The sequence below is a fragment of the Gallus gallus genome, chromosome 1 (assembly GCF_016699485.2).
Source record: "Gallus gallus isolate bGalGal1 chromosome 1, bGalGal1.mat.broiler.GRCg7b, whole genome shotgun sequence".
Classification (NCBI taxonomy): domain Eukaryota; kingdom Metazoa; phylum Chordata; class Aves; order Galliformes; family Phasianidae; genus Gallus; species Gallus gallus.
In genome coordinates this window covers 6,545,357-6,566,197 of record NC_052532.1, presented here as the reverse complement: position 1 = coordinate 6,566,197, position 20,841 = coordinate 6,545,357, and the positions used below count along the sequence as shown (strand labels likewise).

The window sequence follows — 20,841 nt, the reverse complement described above, 5'->3', positions numbered from 1 at the left end:
AGTACAATCAGGTTGTAGAAATAGGAAAGCTTGCTTTTTTTTTCTTTTTCTTTTTTTTTGGCTCAAATTCCATCAAACAACAAAATTCAGATGCATCAATAAAACAGAAACAATACTCAAATGGTCTTACAGTTTCCACTAGATCGCATTAACTTTGGCTTTTCTCAGACAATACTTAAAAACTAGTTTGTAATTCTAAACAAAATGATAATATTATTAATCTACAAACAACAATTCTCACAGCACAAAAAAAACACAAATACATAGTTATTTCTTTTTTTTTCTTTTTTTTTCTTTTTTTTTTCTTTTTGTATGACATTATCCAAAAAGGTAATGAAACTACAGGATATTTTTTCCTTTTGTTAATTAGCACTTAAGATAATAAAAACAGAAACAGTAAAATGATTCCAGAGTAGCACAAGCCAAGGAACTGTAACCCCTATGGTGAAAGAAAGATGAACTTGTTACTCCTTTGAGGACTGCCATTTCATCGCAATTAGCTAATTTGTTTGAAAAAAAGCAACTAGTCTAGTCTTCTGATTAGAATTTTGTAAAGCAATTTCCCTTGTTTTTCTTCCTCTCTTATTAGGCCCTTGCACCCTTGCAGCTTTTTCCATTCAATATTTTGAAAGAGAACTGGTAGATAATTTGTCTCCAAGGAGGTGTATATTTGGGTTTTCATTTTTGTACCTGATTTTTGAAAAGAAATAAAATAAATATTTCAGTATGGACCCATCTCACTTGTCTGGAAATACTGAACTGTCCTTCCTCTCCCACTGCTAAGCCAATATCTCACGTAGCATAATTTGGGGCACCTGCCTGGGTCTGCAGCCAATGCCGAGTTATACTGCCCGAGGACCAGAGACGTCACCGCTCTCAGCGGTCTGGTAAACCCGCAGGACACACCAGGGCATCTAACAAAGCTTTGGAAATTTATATGATGGGTACAATGAGGAAAATTAGTGAAACAGTCTAAACAATCCAAATGATGATCTCATATTATATATATGTACATATATATAATATAATGTACGTGAGATGATACTTTGAATATGCAAAATTGCTGCAAGTAGTACAAAATAGCCCTCAAAGGGTGTAGGAAGGCCCCAGCAGTAGTAAAAACATGTGAGAAAAGTATAGATCATTTATTTATAAGTGCATGTGCTATAAGAAGGAAACTTTTTTTGCATCACTAGAGGCTAGTCCTTTCCATCCCAGGGCTCTACATAAAGAAGCATTTAAGTTGGGGATGAGAGACAAGAGTGCACCAGCTGTTGTTGTTCATATAGGGCTTCGTTTTAAAATTGAGATGGCATTGAATATAATCAGATAGAGCTAGGAAGAAGGCATGGCACTTTATCATCAGTAGCAGGTGCTGCTGTTCACACACATTGGATTGGCAACAAATTCACTATACCGGTAGCAAAGAACCGAATTTGGTTGTTGGTCACTACTTGTGCGGTAGAAATGCAATCTTATTAGACTTACAAGGCTGTGAAAGGGCAACCAGCATCTCTTTTCTGGTTCCTTACACACAGCTTCCTCCAGCAAACACCCACATCATTCACAATTGTATTCCCATGGACTACTGGTCGAGTAAAGTTACTCCTCTCTTTACGAGTGTCTGCAGGAGCAAGCCGATATATCGCTGTTACAGGTAATGGCAGATAACATCAAACATTACAGTGTATGTAAACTTTATCCATAAAAGTAGTTTAACTGCAGTGCACGCTGAATTTTCACCCAGGAAGATCTAGTGCATCTGATTTAAGCAAAAGTTCATTTATTTAAATTACAAAAATATTATTATTATTTTTTTTTCTCCTCAAGGTTTTCAAATGGTGGATTTACCACTCCTTTCTGGGAGCGGTTCACACAATAGATAATTAAAGAATTGTTTTATTTTTCTTTTATTTTATTAATACTGAATAGCATATTCCAGCAGCATATTAAAAGCTCTTTAAGAAAAGACAAAATCCCCAAAATCTAAAAAGGAAAACCACAAGTTAATTATCGTTTTAAATAATTTTAGTTATAGTTACAGAAGAAATTTAGACAGCAGTAAAATAATTTTGTCCTTCAGATCTGCCCTGTGCATTGTTCTGATTTCAACCATGTATTAAATAAACCACAAAAAACTAAGTATATATATATTTATATATATATATATATATATAAAAATAAACAGCAAAATGGTGAATGTATAAAAGGTATTAACACTCAAGACAGCTCTGGGTGGAAAGGGTTAAAAGTTCAAAACTTTCTCACCTTAGAGGTTTCCATACAATATGAAGAAAATACATTGTGAGGTTTGCTTTCACAGCATTGATGTGTGCAGAGTGGTTAAAAAAGTGAAACATGGGCACTTATACAATGTTTTACAAAAAACATCAAAGAGAAATAACAAACAATAACAATTTCAGGCAACAAGACCACAGGATAGCAAGTTAACAAACTTTTTAACCTCTTTTTTCTTTAAATATTAGGGATTTATACAAAACACATAATAAAATACCCATGTTATCAAATTACTTCACACAAGAAACACACTGAAGCTCTAGGAAGAAAGTACCTTTGGAATTTGGCACTATAGTTTCACTGATTTTTTTTTTTCTTTAAAAGAAAAACCGATCACATTTTGCTGAACACAAACACGTCTAAATTGTCCACAATAAAAAAATGACATCAATGCGTCACAAGCCAACACAAACTTATTCTGGAATATTTTTAATTTTTTTTTTTTCACATGAAATTCATTTTTTTTTTAAGCAAACAACTTTTTTTTTGGTTTTTTTTTTTTTTTGAATCTCGTTTTTGTTCTCCTTCTTCAAGTAAACCAATTTTAAACTTGTCTTTTATAAACATAGAACACTTAAGACCATAAGACTCATGATGAAACCACAACTTAATTCACAGAAGCACCAACGTAACACATTTTACAGTAACCTTTCTTCTGTACATTGAAACAGTATAAAATATAGGTAATTTCATGTGCATTAAACCATGGATTGTCTAACTGTGAGTCAGTTCAGCAAAAGGTGACACAAGTAGGTAGCATTTGCCCTAAAACAGGGTAAATATTTTCTTATACTAATCTACAAAAAGTGGTTCTATATATATACTTTAATGAGAAAGTGAGCCACCTAAAATGGCCTTATCAAAAAACTTTACACTGCCTGAAAAATGTAAAAACTATTACAGACCTCTAGAGACTTAAAATCAGACAGTTTTATTTCTCAAACTGTTTTGGAAGTAGTCTGTTAGAAACCAACATTCTGTGCCTCTGGACACATATTGCTATTGTCACCAGTGACCAGGCAGAATGCCAATCCCTGTATAATACTTTCAAGTCTGTTTTTTTATTTTATTTTATTTTTTTACGAAATGAAAAAATAAAACACAACAAAAGAAAACGAAACCCAAAGGAAAAAGAAAAAGAAAAAGAAAAAAAAAAAGAAAAGAAAGAAAAAACATTTTGCCACAGGTTGTCTTTAAATCCTATCATTAATTTATCTAATAATAAATTTCAGTCTTGCGTGAATGCAGCAATGTTTTTTCACATTGACTTCCCAGAATTCATAGCTAGATGAGGTCACATGCAAATTTCAAAGGTCAAACTAGATCAAAGGTCAGTAGGAGAACCAAATATGATGTGAGGAGGTCAGAAAGACATCAGAAACAATGACGGGACGATGAAACTTTTTTATTTTTGAGACGCCACAGGGACATGCTAGGCAAACGATGGGCTAACGGGCATGGAGATGTCTAGGGAAAAAACAAGGAAGAGGAAAAAAGTTACACAGAATCTATGCAGCACAAACAAAATCACTTTTATGGGTGCAGGAGAAAACTAATGCAAATCTTTTATCAGTAGAGTCTATGAGCTGTTCACACAATTTGCATTAACTTACAATACTTGTCAACAACAGCACAATGGAACCCCAAAAGAATCCATCTGAGAGGAGTCAGAGAGAATGGATTCGTCTTTGGGGAGAAAAGAGAGGAAAGATCCAGTTTCTACAAACGTAACATAAAGGTACGGGTACGGGAAAAAAAGGGCCAGACGACTGAACTTTAAACTAGGTAATGGAAACTATGAACAGAATAACCAGACAAATACAAACAAGAGGATAAAAGCATGAACTGTAAAGGGTGTAGGGTTCAACAATGAAAAAGCGCCCATTCTTGGCACAATTACTCTAGAGACTACTTCAAAGGATCTAGCTAGCATAGAGAGCTGCTCTTTAGGTATCCAATAAGTTAACAATAGGCAATAAATAACTTCCATTATTTCTGAGGCAGTAAAAATTTTGTATAAAAATAGAAATGCTTTTTACAAATAAAATTTACAGGCCTGTGGCTTTCTTTTTTATTATTATTAAATTTATCTCTCAAGAAACATCAAGTATTGTCACTCATTTTATTTTATTTTATTTTATTTTATTTTATTTTATTTTATTTTATTTTATTTTTTATTTTAAACCCTGTAGCTTTAGAAACAGATCTCTAAATCTTTTTTACATTAATCCTTTCCAAAAAAAAAAACCAAACAAACCAAGAACTTAAAAAAAAGTGAAATATAAAGACGACCAGTGTAAAATCAGACTAATATCTAACAATACATTGTTTTGAACTGAGAAAAAAAAAATCAAATCTTCTCAAAAAACAAGTTGATGTAGTGGAAAGACTTGCTTCAAATTTTTTGTTGCAAAATAAGTGCTTCGACTGGCATGAGGCCATTTTCTTTAACCTATAAACTGCTGGTGCCACCCTGGTAAAATAGGATCCATCCATTGAAAACAACTTTTATTGTGTGCTAATGGCACCAGGGTTCACAGAGTTAAATTGCACATTTTTTGAGAGAGTGTGTGTGTGTGTTGCTTTGAATTTCAAGATGTTTATTTTTTAAAAAGGAGATAAATTATGCTGCAAAACAAAATACAGTAACACAACTCAGTAATTACTTGGCGAGGAAATGTGAGCCAAGTGTAATAAGGACAAGTGGGGAAATGGAAGTGGTAACTGTAAAAATAACTGTCTCTTGGTGAAGGTTGGCTATATGTTCTCTCTTAACCCCCCTGCAGAGGACAGGTTTGCTCATGGGACTTACCCTAAGAAAGCTAAAATAAGAGCAGTAAGCATCTGGGGTTAAGATCAGTAAGGTTTGCTGTCATTTTTGGAGCGTTTCAGCTGAACCTTCAAGCGTTTCATGCCAATCTGAAAGCCGTTCATAGCCTGGATAGCAGCTTGTGCAGAGACTGGATTGTCATAGCTAACAAAACCTATGAGACAGAACGGAGGCGGGAGAGAAAGCGAACTGTAGGTTAGAACAAATTTCAGAAGGCTTTTGTTAGGATTTTATTATTGCTATTTGTTTGACACATTTATCTCTTTTTCAATTATTTAGTTGATCACAGTTTATATCCCACTTCCTTTCTTTTCCTTTTCCTTCTCCTTTACCTTTACAATATTCCTTTTCTACTTGGGATGTGGTTGTCCAGTTTTGGTGCAATGCAGTTTCCCAATCTGTTTTTTTTTATTTACCTACCTTAGAGACTGTAGACATTTATCACTGTAACACTTTTCACTGTAATATCTACATACATCCCGGTCTATGAGCCCAGTCTGCTGATGTGAAGCTGAAATAGAATACCTGGTTACGGAAACAAAACCCAAACTTGGATGCTTGTGTGCATTTGCACTTCTGAATGTAAGCTCATGAGCACTGGTCCTGTGTGGTATTAAACAGTCATCTCACTGGGACCAGCCTGGGACAGTTGCAATATTAATATTTTGTATTTGTGCAGCTCCTTCAAGTTCAAGATCTCAAGGTACATTAAATGTTAATTAATTCAGCCTCTTGGTCCCAAACGGGGCATGCAAAGATCGAAATTAAGCAACATAATAAAGATGATGGCAGGGCTTGATGAGAACTCCAGATCTGCTCCTCAGTTGTTAGCACTAACTAGAGGGGATAATGCTTGCTCGGGTAATTCAGAATGGCTGGCCTGGCTCAGCTTTCTTTTCCCCGCGAGACTCAAAAAGCTCTGTTCATAATGGACTCAAATCTCCCTGATTCCGGAAGCCCAAAATTCATTTTCACATCTGGGCCTCCCACTTGTAATTGCAAGACTCACCTAACTGCTGCTCTGTCTCTGGCTAATTACTACTGCATTCCAGCCTGCTATTATGCATCGGCTTTGCAATGCTCCCTCTTCTTTCCACTTGAATTTGCCTTATTACACATCCCTTCACTCTCTTAAAGTGTGCCACTTTGTTTTCCATACTAACACAGAGCTTCTCAGCTGCTCTCTTCTACAAGCTTTCTTCGTTTGTGCTTAGTGCCTGCATTCTTTTCTGATGTAAAACCTCTTTTTACCGTCATTTTAACCTGCTCTTTTATGGCTCTTACTTACCTCGCACTGCTGCCCTCTTTCTTCGTCAGTGTCAGAGTGATACACTTTCCTCATTGTAAAGAAAAGAACCCCACTTAACAAGTGATTTGGTCCCTGTCTACCCTCCCTCCTTCACAGACCTTCCTTCTAGTTCACCTTAAATCACCTTCACCGAACTATTTACTTACAACTCTCCTCTGACAATTCAGGTTCACTTCTGCTCATTCCACTCAAAAAACACTTCTCACTTAAATCTCTGTAAACCCTCTCCTGGCCAAAGCCAGTACAATTGCTTCATGTGGTTGATTAGTCATCAACTTCTTAAGAGAGAATAAATGTTCCTTGATACCTTCCTTGGTTCTAGTAACTTGCCACTTCCTCACTTTCTTCCCTTGATCATTTCCTCTTAATATTATTCCCATATCCTGAAAAGCTTAATCACTTTCTTCCTTTCTTTCCCCTGCCTTCTTCTAGGAGATCTTATCTATACACGTGACTCCAATCACTGTCTTAGCACTGCACTCTCTTGTCTAATTCCATCAGCTCACAGACCTCAGTCTCAAGCTCTAGAATTTCCTTAGGGACAGAAGAGATAGCTACCATGAGTTGGAAGGCCACTGCAGCACCATCCAGGCAGATATTCCATAACCAAGGTGTAGCTACTCTTACCTTCCTTGACACTTCAGCAGCTTCCTCTACAGCCTTCCTGACCTTCACGTTGTTAAGAGCAATCAGAATGGTCTTCAGCTACAAAATTCTCCTTATCTTAGTTCCTTTTTATCTTAGCTAGTCTTAGTGACCTGAAAGTTAAGCAACTGATGTAAACTAGTCATCAGGTGGCATCTATGAATGGTGAATAAAGAAAAGTAAGTACACCCAGAGGTGGCTTTTCTGCCCACCATTCCTGCCATGAAATGAGACGCTCCCCTTTTGACAGAAGAACAATAAGCTCAGGCTATGCTTACCTTCCAGAGGGATGTAATAAGTCACTTCATTCAATGTCTCTTTAATAGTTTCCTTGACACAGCCACAAATTCAAATATACATCCTCTGTGCTGCACCAGTGGAATCAGCCTTTATCATTCAATTGTTATTCTGATTCACAATTTGTCTCTATACATAGAATGCTATATCTACATTAGCCTGTAACACTTTCATCTTGTCCCTTATCATCAACCTTCACTTCTAAGGCTTGTGGAGGAGTCTGGCATTCTCTCCCTTTATTTATCTGTTTCTGATTGCAACCATTCATCATTTTTTTTTGTCTGAAACTTAAATTGCAGGTTACATGGGGATTACGTTCCTTATCAATTTTCAAAGCACATGTCACGATGATTCTGATTTTTGTTTTAAATCTCTTGGTACCTCTGTAACCAGGATAAATATTTTTAATCATTTGAGTAGCAATTTTGCTGTGTGGCAGACTGCATTTACACATGGATGTCATTGGATCCCTTCTCCCCTGCCTTTTACTTTTTCTCATTTCTGTTATTGTAAGATTTATGAAAAATGAGAGAGAAGCCTGGAGAGTGAAACCCTTTGTCTGCAGAATCAACTAGAGCTCATGAGAGCTCATGGAAGAGTACTTTCAGGGGTAGAGGGACTGTCCTGTCATCCTCATCACTATTTAATCTCTTGAGCATTCATCTGAGCTGGACAAGAAAGCAAATAATACCAAAGCTCATTTTCTGCAAAGAAAAGTAATTTTTCATTTTTTGAGACAGTGTTACATAAAAGCTTATCATTCTGTATCAATACCACGAGATTCACTTGGAATGCACCTTCCCTTCCCAGTTCTACCAATGGACAGCCTTGAACAATCTTTTCACCATTCTAGTGTTCACTCTGTCTTCACCTGTAATTTTACTTCCAAAAAAGCCCCAACCGTCCCAGTCAAACAAAAAGAATCAAACCCAAACTGCACTACAAGCAGTGGCCATTACAAGTCAGAAACGAATAACTCATAAGCACTATTTTCCCAGTTTTTGGTGGGGGTACAAAGAGAAAGAGAAAAAAAAAAAAGCTTTTGAAATACAAACATGGGGCTGAAACAACACAGAGATGAGGTGAATCTTGCTTAGTAAAACTGGGACAACGCATACAGAGATACAGTATGCTAAACTTGCAGGATTAATTCTGTCCTGTGATTAGCAGCATCACACAGGTAGTCACCTACTGAATCTGAATGTCTCAACTTCCTCTGCCAGCGCAGTACTTTTTGCTTTTAAAGCAGAACTCTCTCACTGGTGGCAGAATATCTGGGGAAGGAAGAATGAGGAATTGCAATGTTAGTGTAACCTGACGAATGCCAAAAAGACAGAGGACTGCTCCATCCATTGGGTGTTGACCCCTCTGTTTTTCCTCAAACAAGATTGCCTCAGTTCATCATTCTAAGTTAGGTAATTGTGTCCCATAAATCCAGACGAATGTGTAGGTAGGTAATCAAACAGTAAAAAGAAACTCACAAAAAGCTAGTGTGGGAAGCAAGTTGATGAATTGAGCTGCCTGCTCAAACTAATCTACATTTTTTCATTAGTGATCACAGTTGCTGCGTTTCGATTAACACAGCTTGATTTGACATTTCATCAAGATTCGTGGAGACCTCAACAATGATTTTGTCACCCCAACATACTAACTGAACTGGTTCCAGATCAATAGGGAGTCATTTTCAATTCCACTTTTCAAATTTGCTACAGCCTCAGGGACTGTTTTAACCCACTGAAGAAATACGCTGCACTATATTAGTCTAAATATGAACAATTTTTGGTAAAGCATAAACAGGGACCAGAAAGTATATGGGAAAATGCAGAAAGAATGTTACACCATTTCTCTAAAGTGAATTAACTTTCCAGGTGTACTAAGGATTTGTGTTTAGGTGAAAAACACTCAGACTGGTATGACTTGAATTCCAGTGCAGTAGGTATTTCTGAGTAGTGTGATAAATGCTGCTTTTGTTTGGGTACTGTGTGTTTAGATAAATTCATCCTCTTCCAAAGGGGTTTAAAGCCCAACAGCTGCTCCTGAATGGCCCTTGTGTAGACAAAACCTTTGACAGACACATTTTAACAGAACGTAGATATAAAAATGTAATGATAGGCAAGCTAAGAAACACGTATTATGGTTAACAGGGAAACCTGAAAATTAAGGGATGGTGCTGTGCAAAGAGTAACAGTGCCAGTACAAAGGAGTCTTTGAAACTAAAGGGACTGTCATGACTAATTTATCATACATATAGTTGTTTTTCTATACTCTGGGAAAGAGCCATCATTTTTCTGGAAGCTCCAGTATTTTGGGTCAAACCTTCACACATTTTTCTTTCAGAGATTCTGTCCTCCTCCCATGCCCTCCTCATGCCTTGCATTGCGATCACGGTTATTAGACTACAATCTAACAGATTACCACTCGCTAACATTCTGTTTTCCACTCTATCAAGTCACTGAACTGGTGCACCTATGTCATTCAAAGAACATCAGCCTACCTGACTAACCCTAGAATTTGTTTTATAACAACCAACACATCATCTTTTCCTCTGTTGTAATCTAACTTTCTGGTAGCTCAGAGCATTCCCTGGGAAACCTGACACTGATCAGTTGGTGTTGCCTTCATCCCTGCCCTAAGGTAAGGGGATATGCTGCCTTTCATAATGCAGTGGCACCTGCCTGAAGCTGCATATCTAGACATCAACTGTCTGTAAAGTGTTCTGAACTACATGTGCAAGCCATTCAAGCACTAATTGCACAATCTTGTACTTAATTCAGAAGAAAGAAATTCCTGTAATGTAGAAGTAATGGGTTAAACATAGAGCATTCTTAAGTGGCTCAGCTATACAATAGAGAATAATTAGTTATCCATAATAAGGCAGCTTAATAGTATACTAAATGACATTCCCCCACATAGGGTGTAATTAGTTTCATGTACTTGACACATTTATGCGAGATGTCAGACTGGAAGATTATTATTGTTTTTTCACATCCAATTTTTAGTTAGAACTAGTTTGCCTGTGTATCCTTCCACTCACGTGAGGATTAAGAGCCCATTATTTTGGGAATGAGATTCCAGTATGACATTTCACACACTGCTGTTAATTTTCTTTCCTGACCCCTTTTCAGTGCAGTGCACGTGGTTCTTACTATTTAATTTATTAAATTTGACATACCAAAGCACTTGCTCAGATTGGTCTGTTTGTCAATGAAGACTTTAGCAGAGATAACATTTCCAAAAGGCATGAACATCTGCAGAATGTCCTGGTCTCCAAATTCCTGGGGGAGGTGGTAAATAAAGAGGTTTGCCCCTTCTGGACCTTTAGGAAAACAAACAAACAAAAAAGTACGAAAATGGCTATTACAAGAGCTACGTTTAATCTGTTTTTCCATAGTACTTACTGAAGGTGATGGTCAGAAAGCATTTCACTTTCCAACTCTGAAGGAAGAAAAGTAAGTGGATCATCAAAGGAATAGAGCTGAAATGGAGCTCTTAAGAGCATCCTATCTTGCAAAGTGTTCACTTGATACCTCTACTACAAAAGAAGTTAAACTGCAGGCTCTTTCTTCAATTTACTCAAGTGTCTTTCAGTAAAATTAGGGTTAGGAAAGCAGGTACACAACGTATTACTCTCTCACAATACTCTAAGATCTGCACAAAGAGCCCCCTGCTGCCTCAAACACCTGCATGGGTTTGTTGGTTTAATTCTCCATTGCAGGAATTTAGGGAAACACAGTGAGCTGAGCTCAGATTGGCACATAGTGGACTTAAACTAAAAGGGCAGGAAGTTGGTGGGGATGGGAACAGAAAGGGCAAGACAGAGCAAACCTTTTGACTTGGAAATCAGGGAAGTCAGAGAGAGAAAGATGCTAAGAACTAAAGAGGTTGCCCATTTTTAAAATACAAATACCCCAGAGAAAGCTCCATCTCCTGGAAGAAACTTTGTAAAATTATTATTTTTAAGAAGTTCAAACTGAAGTTGCTGGGTTGAGATTAAAGTGGCTTTAGACAAATTGTGTTTGAAAAGAAAGGTTAAAGTTTGAAGGTGCTTTGAATATTTTTTTTATAGCCTAAGTCTGAGATACATATTATCGCTGCTATTGGTTTAAGCATCCCCCCTAGCAATAATAATGTTATTTTTTATTTATTCTCAGCTCAGTTTTTCTTTTATAGTCATATACTGGGAATGAGCCATTACTGTGACCTATGATGGAACCAGACACGTGGCCTTCCCACATAGACACCGGGAGCACAAGAGAACAAACATTTCTGATAAAAACATGTATAAAGTAACTTGCTTAAATATTCCCTTGCTTAATGGAACCTACATGTGTATATGATGGGATGTCTGTGGCTTCAGGATTGGAGTTGGAAGCACACACCACATTCATGGAGTTCCTTCTGCAGCTGTTACTAAGACCCACCTCCCGTAACAGAAGAACCAGGCTGCTGCCCTCTGTCAGCATGAAGTAAAAGACTGCAGTGTTTGCCCAACACAGGGTATAAATGGCTTATAAAAAATGTTTTTAAAAAGAAAAAAAAATGTTGTTGAAGGTGGGAGAAAAGAGGGAAAAAGAATTTCACCTGCAGCTTATTTCTTATAACATAAAATAAACTATAATTTTTTAAAAATATTTTTTTACAATATTATTTAAAAATGTTACTATTTTCTAGAAAGCAAAACTTATTCAGCAATGGTCTACAGCATGTGCAGGAGGCAGCTTACTGTGCTTCAGCATTGAGTACAGATACCGTATTTTGCTTTGGTATTTTGTTATTCTTGACTGCTCTTCACCATGCCACGAGGAATCATGGTAAGAAGTAAAACAGAGTTGTCAGTATTCAAAGATGGAATTTATTCACTTTAACTTAACCCCTTACTTACAGAAGCAAGACATAACAAAACAGGCTGTGTTTTTAAAAAGACACTGCCAATTCAAAAAGAAAAAAACAAGCCTACACTTGATAGCTCATATACTGACAAAAACAAATAGAAGAAAATCAAGCTGTCCTTCAGTGAATATCTCAGAATGACACCAGATAAACAATTTCTGGTGTCAAACAGTCCATTGTCACAGACCAAAGTGAGAGAGATGAAGGACAAGAGCAGAGAACACAACAAAATTAGGATAAATAAACAAACAAACAAACAAACAAAAAAACCAACAAAAAACTTCCATTTACTACAGTCCAAGCTTTTAGCAGTAAATGAAACAACAAATTTAGAGAAAATATGCATTTTAACTCCACAGTGTCCTCATATAACAACCAGCTGTGGGAATGTCGAATTTATCTTCCTAGGATACATCACATCCCATAACAGTGCAAGATACGATATTAAAAGAGGATAAAAATCTTTCTCTTGAGGATATTACAGTGGGTTTATTTCCAAAGCTTATCTCTGGCAAGGGGAGTAGTGGGAGCACAGATACAATCTTAGAAAGCATGCAATATTTTCCTGTCCTTCTAGAATTAGCTGGAATTTAGGATGAGAGAAGAGAAAGCAATGAAAACAGAAACAAAACCCCAAAATGCCTGAGTATAGGAGAATGGAAGAGGGGAAAAGGGTAACCTCATTTTACTAAACATTTAGTAATTAGTATTCATTTATTCTTAGCAGCAAACTCCTGAGGTTTGTTTTGCTCTACTGATGCGGGGAGAGGGGCAATCTCTCCCTTAAGTTGCATCCCTGCAAAACCCAGAATTAGGCAAAGAACTACTCAGAGCAAAGTCATATCTGACTCAGAAAACTTAAACCTAATCAGATTAACTCCGTTATCCATTATTATGGAAAACGGAAACCAGTGCAGAGTGTGAGTGAGCGTCACCTGTAAAGGGTTGAGTTTTGCTACTGATGCCTTTTTATGCAGCAGTGCTTTTAGAGCAGAACTGTCAGTAGGGTATGGCAGGAAGAAGAGATGGTAAAAAAGAAAAGAGAATTTACAGTAGAAATTGAAAAAATGAAAATCACTAATCAGGGCAGGAGAAAGTGTAAACTTCAAAGACAAGGCTATCTGAGATCTTTTGTTGAGCCACTGTGAAGAAATAAACCCAAGGCATGGCTGTGGGAATGCCAGATTGTCTTAGAATCATAGAATCATAGAAACATAGAATGGCTTAGGTTGGAAGGGACCTTAAAGATCATCTAGCTCCAACCCCCTGCCGTGGGCTGGTTGCCCCCCACTAGCTCAGACTGCCCAGGGCCCCATCCAGCCTGGCCTTGAACGCCTCCAGGGATGGGGTGTCCACAGCCTGTCTGGGCAGCCTGTTCAAGTACCTCACCGCTCTCAATTCCCCCTTGTCCTATCACTATCAGATTGTGTAAAAAGTTGGTTTCCCTCCTGTTTATTTGCCCCCTGGAAGGCCACAATGAGGTCTCCACTGAGCCTTCTTTTCTCCAGGCTGAACTAGCCCAGCTTCCTCATCTTGTCTTCAAAAGGAGAGATGCTCCAGCCCTCTAAGCATCTTCGTGGCCTCCCGTGGACTTACTCCAACAACTCCATGTCTTTCTTGTGTTTGGGGCCCCATCAGTCCAGATGAGGCCCCGTGAGGGCAGAGTAGAGGGGGACATTCCCCTCCCTCTCCCTGCTGGACTCCCTGCATCCTCTGTTGATGCAGCCCGGGATACTTTTGGCCTTCTGGGTCTTCCAGCAAATATCGCATGCTTGGTTGAGCATGGCTTACCCTAAAATGGGCAGATGCTTACCTTCCTTCTGGCTGCCCGCGGCACTTTGCTGCTGCAACAAGCTCTGGCTGTACAAGGTGGGCAGCGCAGCGGCAGCATACTGCTGGATTCCTGAGTAGGCCTGGGTGAGCGCGTCCATTGTGCCGGCCGTACCATTCGTCAAGCCTGTTGCGCCGAGTCCTCCGTTCAGGGCCGCCATACCTGAGAGCATTTGAGCAACTTTACAAAAAACCCAACAATAGAGAAAAGAAATTGCACTTGTTCATTAGTGCTTTCCGAAAGTCGTTGGTATTATATTGACACTGACAAAGACGGCAGTGCATGCAGCTCGGCGTGGCACCAAATGGGACTGAAAACAAAGAAACACGACTTTGGCATCAGGATCACTTCAGCACAATGGTTGCACAGTCAAACGGACTTACATGCAGCCTGCTACTGGCAAGTACTACAGCTCCGTGCTCCCCAAACCATCTCTGCCCATCAACCTCAACCCTCATGCTTCTTGGGGTGTCCAAGAGCAGGACCCACTCAACCTCCATCTTTGTGAGCTGACCACTTGGGAAAAAGCATTCTGGGAGAAAACCCACTCTCTCTGGACAGGTCTTTATCAAGAGGATGTGACCATATCGTATCAAGGATGTTTTGCTCATAGTCAGCAGAGAACCCTGATTCACAGCATTTTGAAACAACTATCCACACAGCTCCAGGCTTTCTCTCTTGGATTTGTGGTCAGAAGATGGATGGTGATGCTTTGCATTTCCATCTTCCTCCCCCAGCTGCTCTTCTAAGGGCAGAATGGATGAACAACAGCGCATCTGTAGTGACTGCAAGTGCTTTACCCAAGCCAAAATCTTTCACAAAGAAATAAAAGTGTTTGGTTCTAGCAGTGTGTTTCTTTACTCCTCGCTGGAAGCAGAGCCACTTAATTTTTTTCTTCAACACGATTCCACATCCTGATAAATAACAGATTAATTTGACTGGGATGACTGCCAAGGAGGAAATTTCAGACTGGATTGCTAGCTGTGCATAAAATGGCATCCCTCATCCATGCAAACAGCACCGTCTGCAAAAGAACTCTGACTAACTCCTGGACTACAGCCTCTTTTCATTAGTTCTGTGCATCCTCATGGCTCTGAGAGGAGCCACAAGAAAGTTAACAATATTAACATCTATTTTTTTCAGAAATTCCAGAAAAATTTAATTTTCCCCTTTGGTAGTCAAATGGGTAGCAAGATTCAGAAACCTGCTCATCGACCATACTTCTGATTTCTGTCAAATAGAGAGTAAGTACTCAGCAGGTCTGAGAGGCCACCTTTCATGTGTGACTAACTACTCTGTGTTCTCCATTTTTTAGGCAAACAGCTCACAAACAACTTATTAGGGCTTCATCAGGCTGCCTCAAGGCACCCTAAAACAGTCACCAGAAAAATGGGGCACTTGGAACCACCACCGATAGTTTCTTAGTCACTGACTGTGTACAATTTCTGCTGGCAAAATGACCGGTGGAGGTAACTGGTGGAGTTGTACTGGGACCCAAAAAATAGGAATGCTGAAAAGAAAAAGGACGCTTAAGTTCAGAGCAACAATAAAGGGCTTCTATGTAAATGGGAGAAAAGTAAGGAAATTAAGCAGAGGACACTTTATAGTGAATGAACAATGAAATCTATTACATTAGGAAACAGTCTTCTTCAAGGAAAGTGATATAAACCTTATCACATGAGTAATTTGGAGATAGAAAGAATACTGGAGGGAATTATCCTGAATTGACAGAGGAGGATAAAGATGCTGACCTACTAGTTTTCTTCCATCTCTTATGTAAATTCAGAAAGTGTATTCCTACGAGTCTCTGATAATCAGGACAATTGCTCAAGTGGCACCTTTCTGGCTCCACCAGAGTCTGTGCCAATTAAGAGAACTGTACTGCATAAATTATACCTTTTGATATTACTATAATTTGTGTGACTAAACACTTGACAGAGATGTGATATTCTTAGCTTTGCTTAATAAAATGTCTTGCACTTTGAAGATTTCTCTTTCCCCTCCACCCCACTTCAGAGCATTGCTGTATGCTGATAGGAGATACTGGCTGCCACTATGAACAAAAATTGGTCAGAGCAGGGCCAGCTATTCCTTGTATAATGGTTCCAAATGTAAAACAAAACCTGCAAACCAATGTAGTTTAAGCAGCACCTTGTATCAAAAAGACAGAATATTTTGAAAATGAAGATTCAAACTAATAACGGCTATGAAGCAATAATTTGATTCTGAGCCTGACTTTAACTTACTCATGATTCTGTACTTAATTTGTGTCATTGCTTGCATGTGTACACACAGCACTGATTGAAGTAAAGGCTCTTGATAAAAAGAAAACTTGTATCTCTCCCTTTATTATAGTGTTGAAATAACTTGATAATAGTGGAAGCGTTAGGATAACACGTTATTTTTGTGAGTCATCAGCCTTTTAGACAAACATGCTTTGTGTCGCTGTGGGCAGCATCCTCCCCCTTCTTTCACTGAGAATCAATAGCCCCTACCCCCCAGATGATTTCAGATCAGCCAGCAGATAGCTCCAGCTCAGCACACTGCTTCTGGGAAGGGCACTTCTACCGCTACCAGTCTAAATATGCTTCCCTCCTAAGCAAAGCAGACCTTCAGAAAGGTCTCTGATTTTTTTCTCTTATCCCTTTTCACATGTTACGAAATCTGCAAGGTCCAGCTGCAGTTACACATTTCTGCCATCTCTATTATATCTACCAATGCACCTCAGACTGATATTAAACTCTAGTCTTTTCCTGACTTCTGTGAAATAATCATTTCGAGTCTCTCATCCATGGCATTCTACTTTTCTGAGCTACATAACACAGAAATGACAATGCTTGGCAAGTCCAAAGATCTCTCAAAGTGCCTTCCAAGCACCTTCAAATCTGTCACAAATAATTTTATCTCCAATTTATAGATGTAAATATGGGGATACAAAAGCTAACTGCCCTGGGTTCACATATAAATATTTTGTCTTACCTGTCCAATATGCTGAATCTATGGTATTCTTTCTTGATTATTTAAATTTACTTGTCTCAAAGGAGACAGCCAAATGTATTGTCATTTTTAGATACTTCAAGCAGAAGAACAGATGATTGGGTGAATCCCCAAATGTACAAGGGGTGCTTCAAACGTAACGCTTCCTATTTTATTATGTTGGCCCACGACATCAGAGGTGGATGTTGGTGGTACTGCAGTAGAGGTTGAACCTCCCACCAATATTCCATTACATTATGTTGCTGTGTGACAGATGGCAGCAGAGGGGCAGTCTGACAAAATGGTGTCTGACACGGAAGTGTGTATGAAGCAAAGGTGTGGAACTGAATCCCTCTGTGCAGACAAAAAATGGCACTTACTGATATTCATTGACTTGCTGAATGTTTATGGATACCAAACTGGATGTGAGCACAGTGAGGCAGTGGGTGATGTATTTCAGCAGTGGTGACAGTAACATTAAAGACAAGCCATGGTCTGCATGGCCAAGCACAGCTGTCACACTACAAAATGAAGAGTGTCTCGATCAGTTCATCCGCATGAATCAGCTATGGCGGTGACTGTGTTGAAAAATAGTGCTCTGTAGCTGAGAATTTCCTCTATCAAACAGTGTGACTGTGCTTTCTGTTTCTGTTGTAGTTCCCATGGAAATGGGTAGGAGGCATTAGTTTTGGAGCAACCCATGTATGCACAACTGTTGGACACCCTTGGATGCATCTGACTCACCATATTCCACTTTTAGTTTTATGACCTCAGATATGTTTCTACAGTGCTTCTCTCTACAATGTGAGCACTACCACTTTCCAGAGCTCAGTCTGATTTCCCCAGATCCAGTCGGGATCCAGAAAGCAGAGTAAGTCCCCTTGTGAACTTAGCCTAGAAGACATTCTCCCAGTGAATCTTACACACATGGACATGGTTTCAACAGAAAAACATCTCCCTCAAAACATCTGTGTAAATGAATGTGCAAGACTGTGCAACTTCCTGATTCTGTCTGCGTTTATGCTCAGCTCGACTGGTGCTTTGGTCATTCTCATTAATTTTTCAACTGAAAGCATATCATTCAATTCCAAATTTTCTGCATAATTATTTCAGGAACCTTCATGACAAAACAATGTTTTGCTCTTGACCACAGCATATTGTGAAACATCAGACCCACTGAATTTTAGGTTTCTTGAAGACAGAATGTGAAGAACTGGATCAGAAATGGTCACTACGAAAAGCACTGGCTCATTATTAAAATAGACAGGGGAGGTTGTTAGCACTGGGACAGTGTTTTGCTATCATCTGCGTTGCAAGCAAATGAAACTGATAATCTGTGTTCTCCTGAAAGGAACACATGCCACAATACAGCATATGAGGAAACAGTTTCTCCTCTTTATATCTCTCTCACAGATGGATATATTTATGTATATAAATAGACGGACATATCCACATACATTTTTTTTACATACAAGTGCTATAAACATAGAAATATTCTAGGCACGTACACATTCTGCAATTCATGAAAATTTGGGACTGAAGCCATTGTTGTTATGAGTCTATGGAAGCAATGGTGGCTTCTAACAAGCTAGAATTTAGCACCAGGTTGTGAATACATCATTAGTACTTCAAATGGCACATGCAGGTAAATTTGCACACACAACACCCGAAAATTCTTGTTGAGAAAATGTAAACTCTTAGCTTGCAGCCTTGCAATAAATGTTCAAAGGAGCACAACAGAAGGATTTCCACATGAAGTCAAGAGCTCATAGGTGATTCATTCCTGCTCACTGTTGATGAAGGGAATGTTATCTTGGAGTGCTCCAGTGTGCCTGGGTTCTTATGGGAGGGAAGCAGTGGGATGCTATATGCTGCTCTTGATATTATGACTTCTTGAAAACGATGGAAAGCATAATGACTGTTTATCAGGGAAAGGACATTTAATGTTTTCTTACTTATGACAGTGTAGTTCCCTTATTAAGAGAGCTCATAAGAGGAGATAGCTTTTCATGCATGCCATTGTCAGCGGCTCGTTTTAATATTAAGTTAGACTAAGAAGAAAAGCTAACATTGGCATTCTGGGACCTAATATACATACTTTTCTTCAATTGTTCTCAAGTCATCTTTGCTATAAGGTTGCTTGTGTGAAATATGCATGTCCTTGCCAGAAGCAAGATCTGTTTTACACAAGGCCCCATGCAATCGCTCATGGACAGCCATTAGCCCCCTTCCTTCCCAGCTCCCAACAATGACAACCAGAGATCACAGAACAAAAGGACTGGGTGAGCAGCCAAATAACAGTAACAAAAAGGACACCATGCAGAGCATCAGAGTGAGCAAGTGATACTGAGGAGGACATCCATTCCTGGGGGCACATTATGATGGGTCATGGACTGTCAATGACTAAGTAGATTCCTTGCATTGCTGAAGGAAATGCAAGGAACAACAGCAACTAAAAAAAGGGAGGGGGAAATGCAGCTGAACCAATTTCTTCCATTTCAGGCAAAGGTGAAGTCGTCATAACAGATACAATAAAAAAAAAACTTCTTCTTTGGGAAAAACTTGACCGAGGCTAAGAACAAGGATGTTCTAAGAGCTACTGTGATCTACTTAGCTTGGTATGTCAGGGTTTAAAATGCCATAGGGTAGATACTCATGTTCTGGTATTACAGCTGACTGACGGCACTGTTCTCTTATACTTGCCAATGAAATGCCAAAAAGTCGCCTTCATCTTAAAAGCAAGTATGCTGCTCTCGTGTCAATTTGATAATTCCTACAAACATTTTAAAAGAACTACCTCTGTAGCAAGTGTGCCTCTCTTAGCATGACATTTCTGAATGAGTTTTTGTGCATTGATGTACATCTTTTCAGACTCCCAAAATGAAGAAGGAGCCTTTCCTATAACTTAGGTAACCAGATTCCCTGGTAACATTTCTTTTACCTTCCATTTGCTTGCAAGAAAAGGAATCTTTTTGCAGGGACCCAAAAGACTTCACTTTGCAGAGCAAATTACGTGAAACTTAAAGACTCCAGAACTGCATATGTAACATGAATGGAACTACACCAGCTTGACCACTTGTGCATATAGATTAAAAATAATTGTATAATCACTTTACAATTGGCAGTTTTTGTGGCAAGATTATTGGGAAAGGCTGTCCACCACAGCAATAAATACTCACTGTTTACGGTACCTGCTAGTGCATTAATATTATTCAGTCCAACGGTGGCTCCAGCCAGTCCTTGGAGAGTACCCAAAGAAGTCAAAGAATTCATGGCTGCACCAGCTGTGGAATTAGCAGTTGATGCAGCCACTAAAAGAAAAAAAAAAAAAAAGAAGGCAAAATTAAGTCCATATTTTGGTTACGTTAGTTGATCACAGAACAACTCACTTACAATTCCATCAAGTGGAACAACAAGGCTACTTGCAATAAAGAAAGTAAAAATATCAGACCAATAGACCAACCTTGCTCAAAATGTTACTATCATGACTGCTCACGGAAAGTGTTGATGAGCCTTGAACTGCAAAGTCTGGATGATAAAATTTAGCATTGTTCGATTTGCAAACATAATACAGAAACAGTAAAATTGAGTACAGTCACTTTTTCCAAAGTTTGTCAACCAGGCTGGCATCCCAGGGTGATCAGCTAACCAGCTGAGATATTGCCACTTTTTAAACACCATCACTGAAAAAATAGAATTCCTTGTAGCAATTTTGTCATACAACAGATTTTTGTCACAGACCCTTCAAGTAAAATTTAAAATCTT

At 38.7% G+C, this 20,841-nt stretch overlaps 1 protein-coding gene across 1 annotated transcript in view; it reads right to left on the bottom strand.

Annotated features, from left to right (window-relative positions):
• Positions 1-3,509: 3,509 nt before the first annotated feature.
• The window catches only part of CELF2 (CUGBP Elav-like family member 2), a 195,877-nt gene continuing 178,545 nt past the window's right edge, over positions 3,510-20,841 (bottom strand). The window contains 5 exon segments of the mRNA NM_204260.2: positions 3,510-3,765; positions 5,111-5,282; positions 10,552-10,695; positions 14,083-14,262; positions 20,256-20,387. Coding sequence (NP_989591.2) covers positions 5,155-5,282; positions 10,552-10,695; positions 14,083-14,262; positions 20,256-20,387 — 584 coding nt within the window. The 3' untranslated portion in view covers positions 3,510-3,765; positions 5,111-5,154.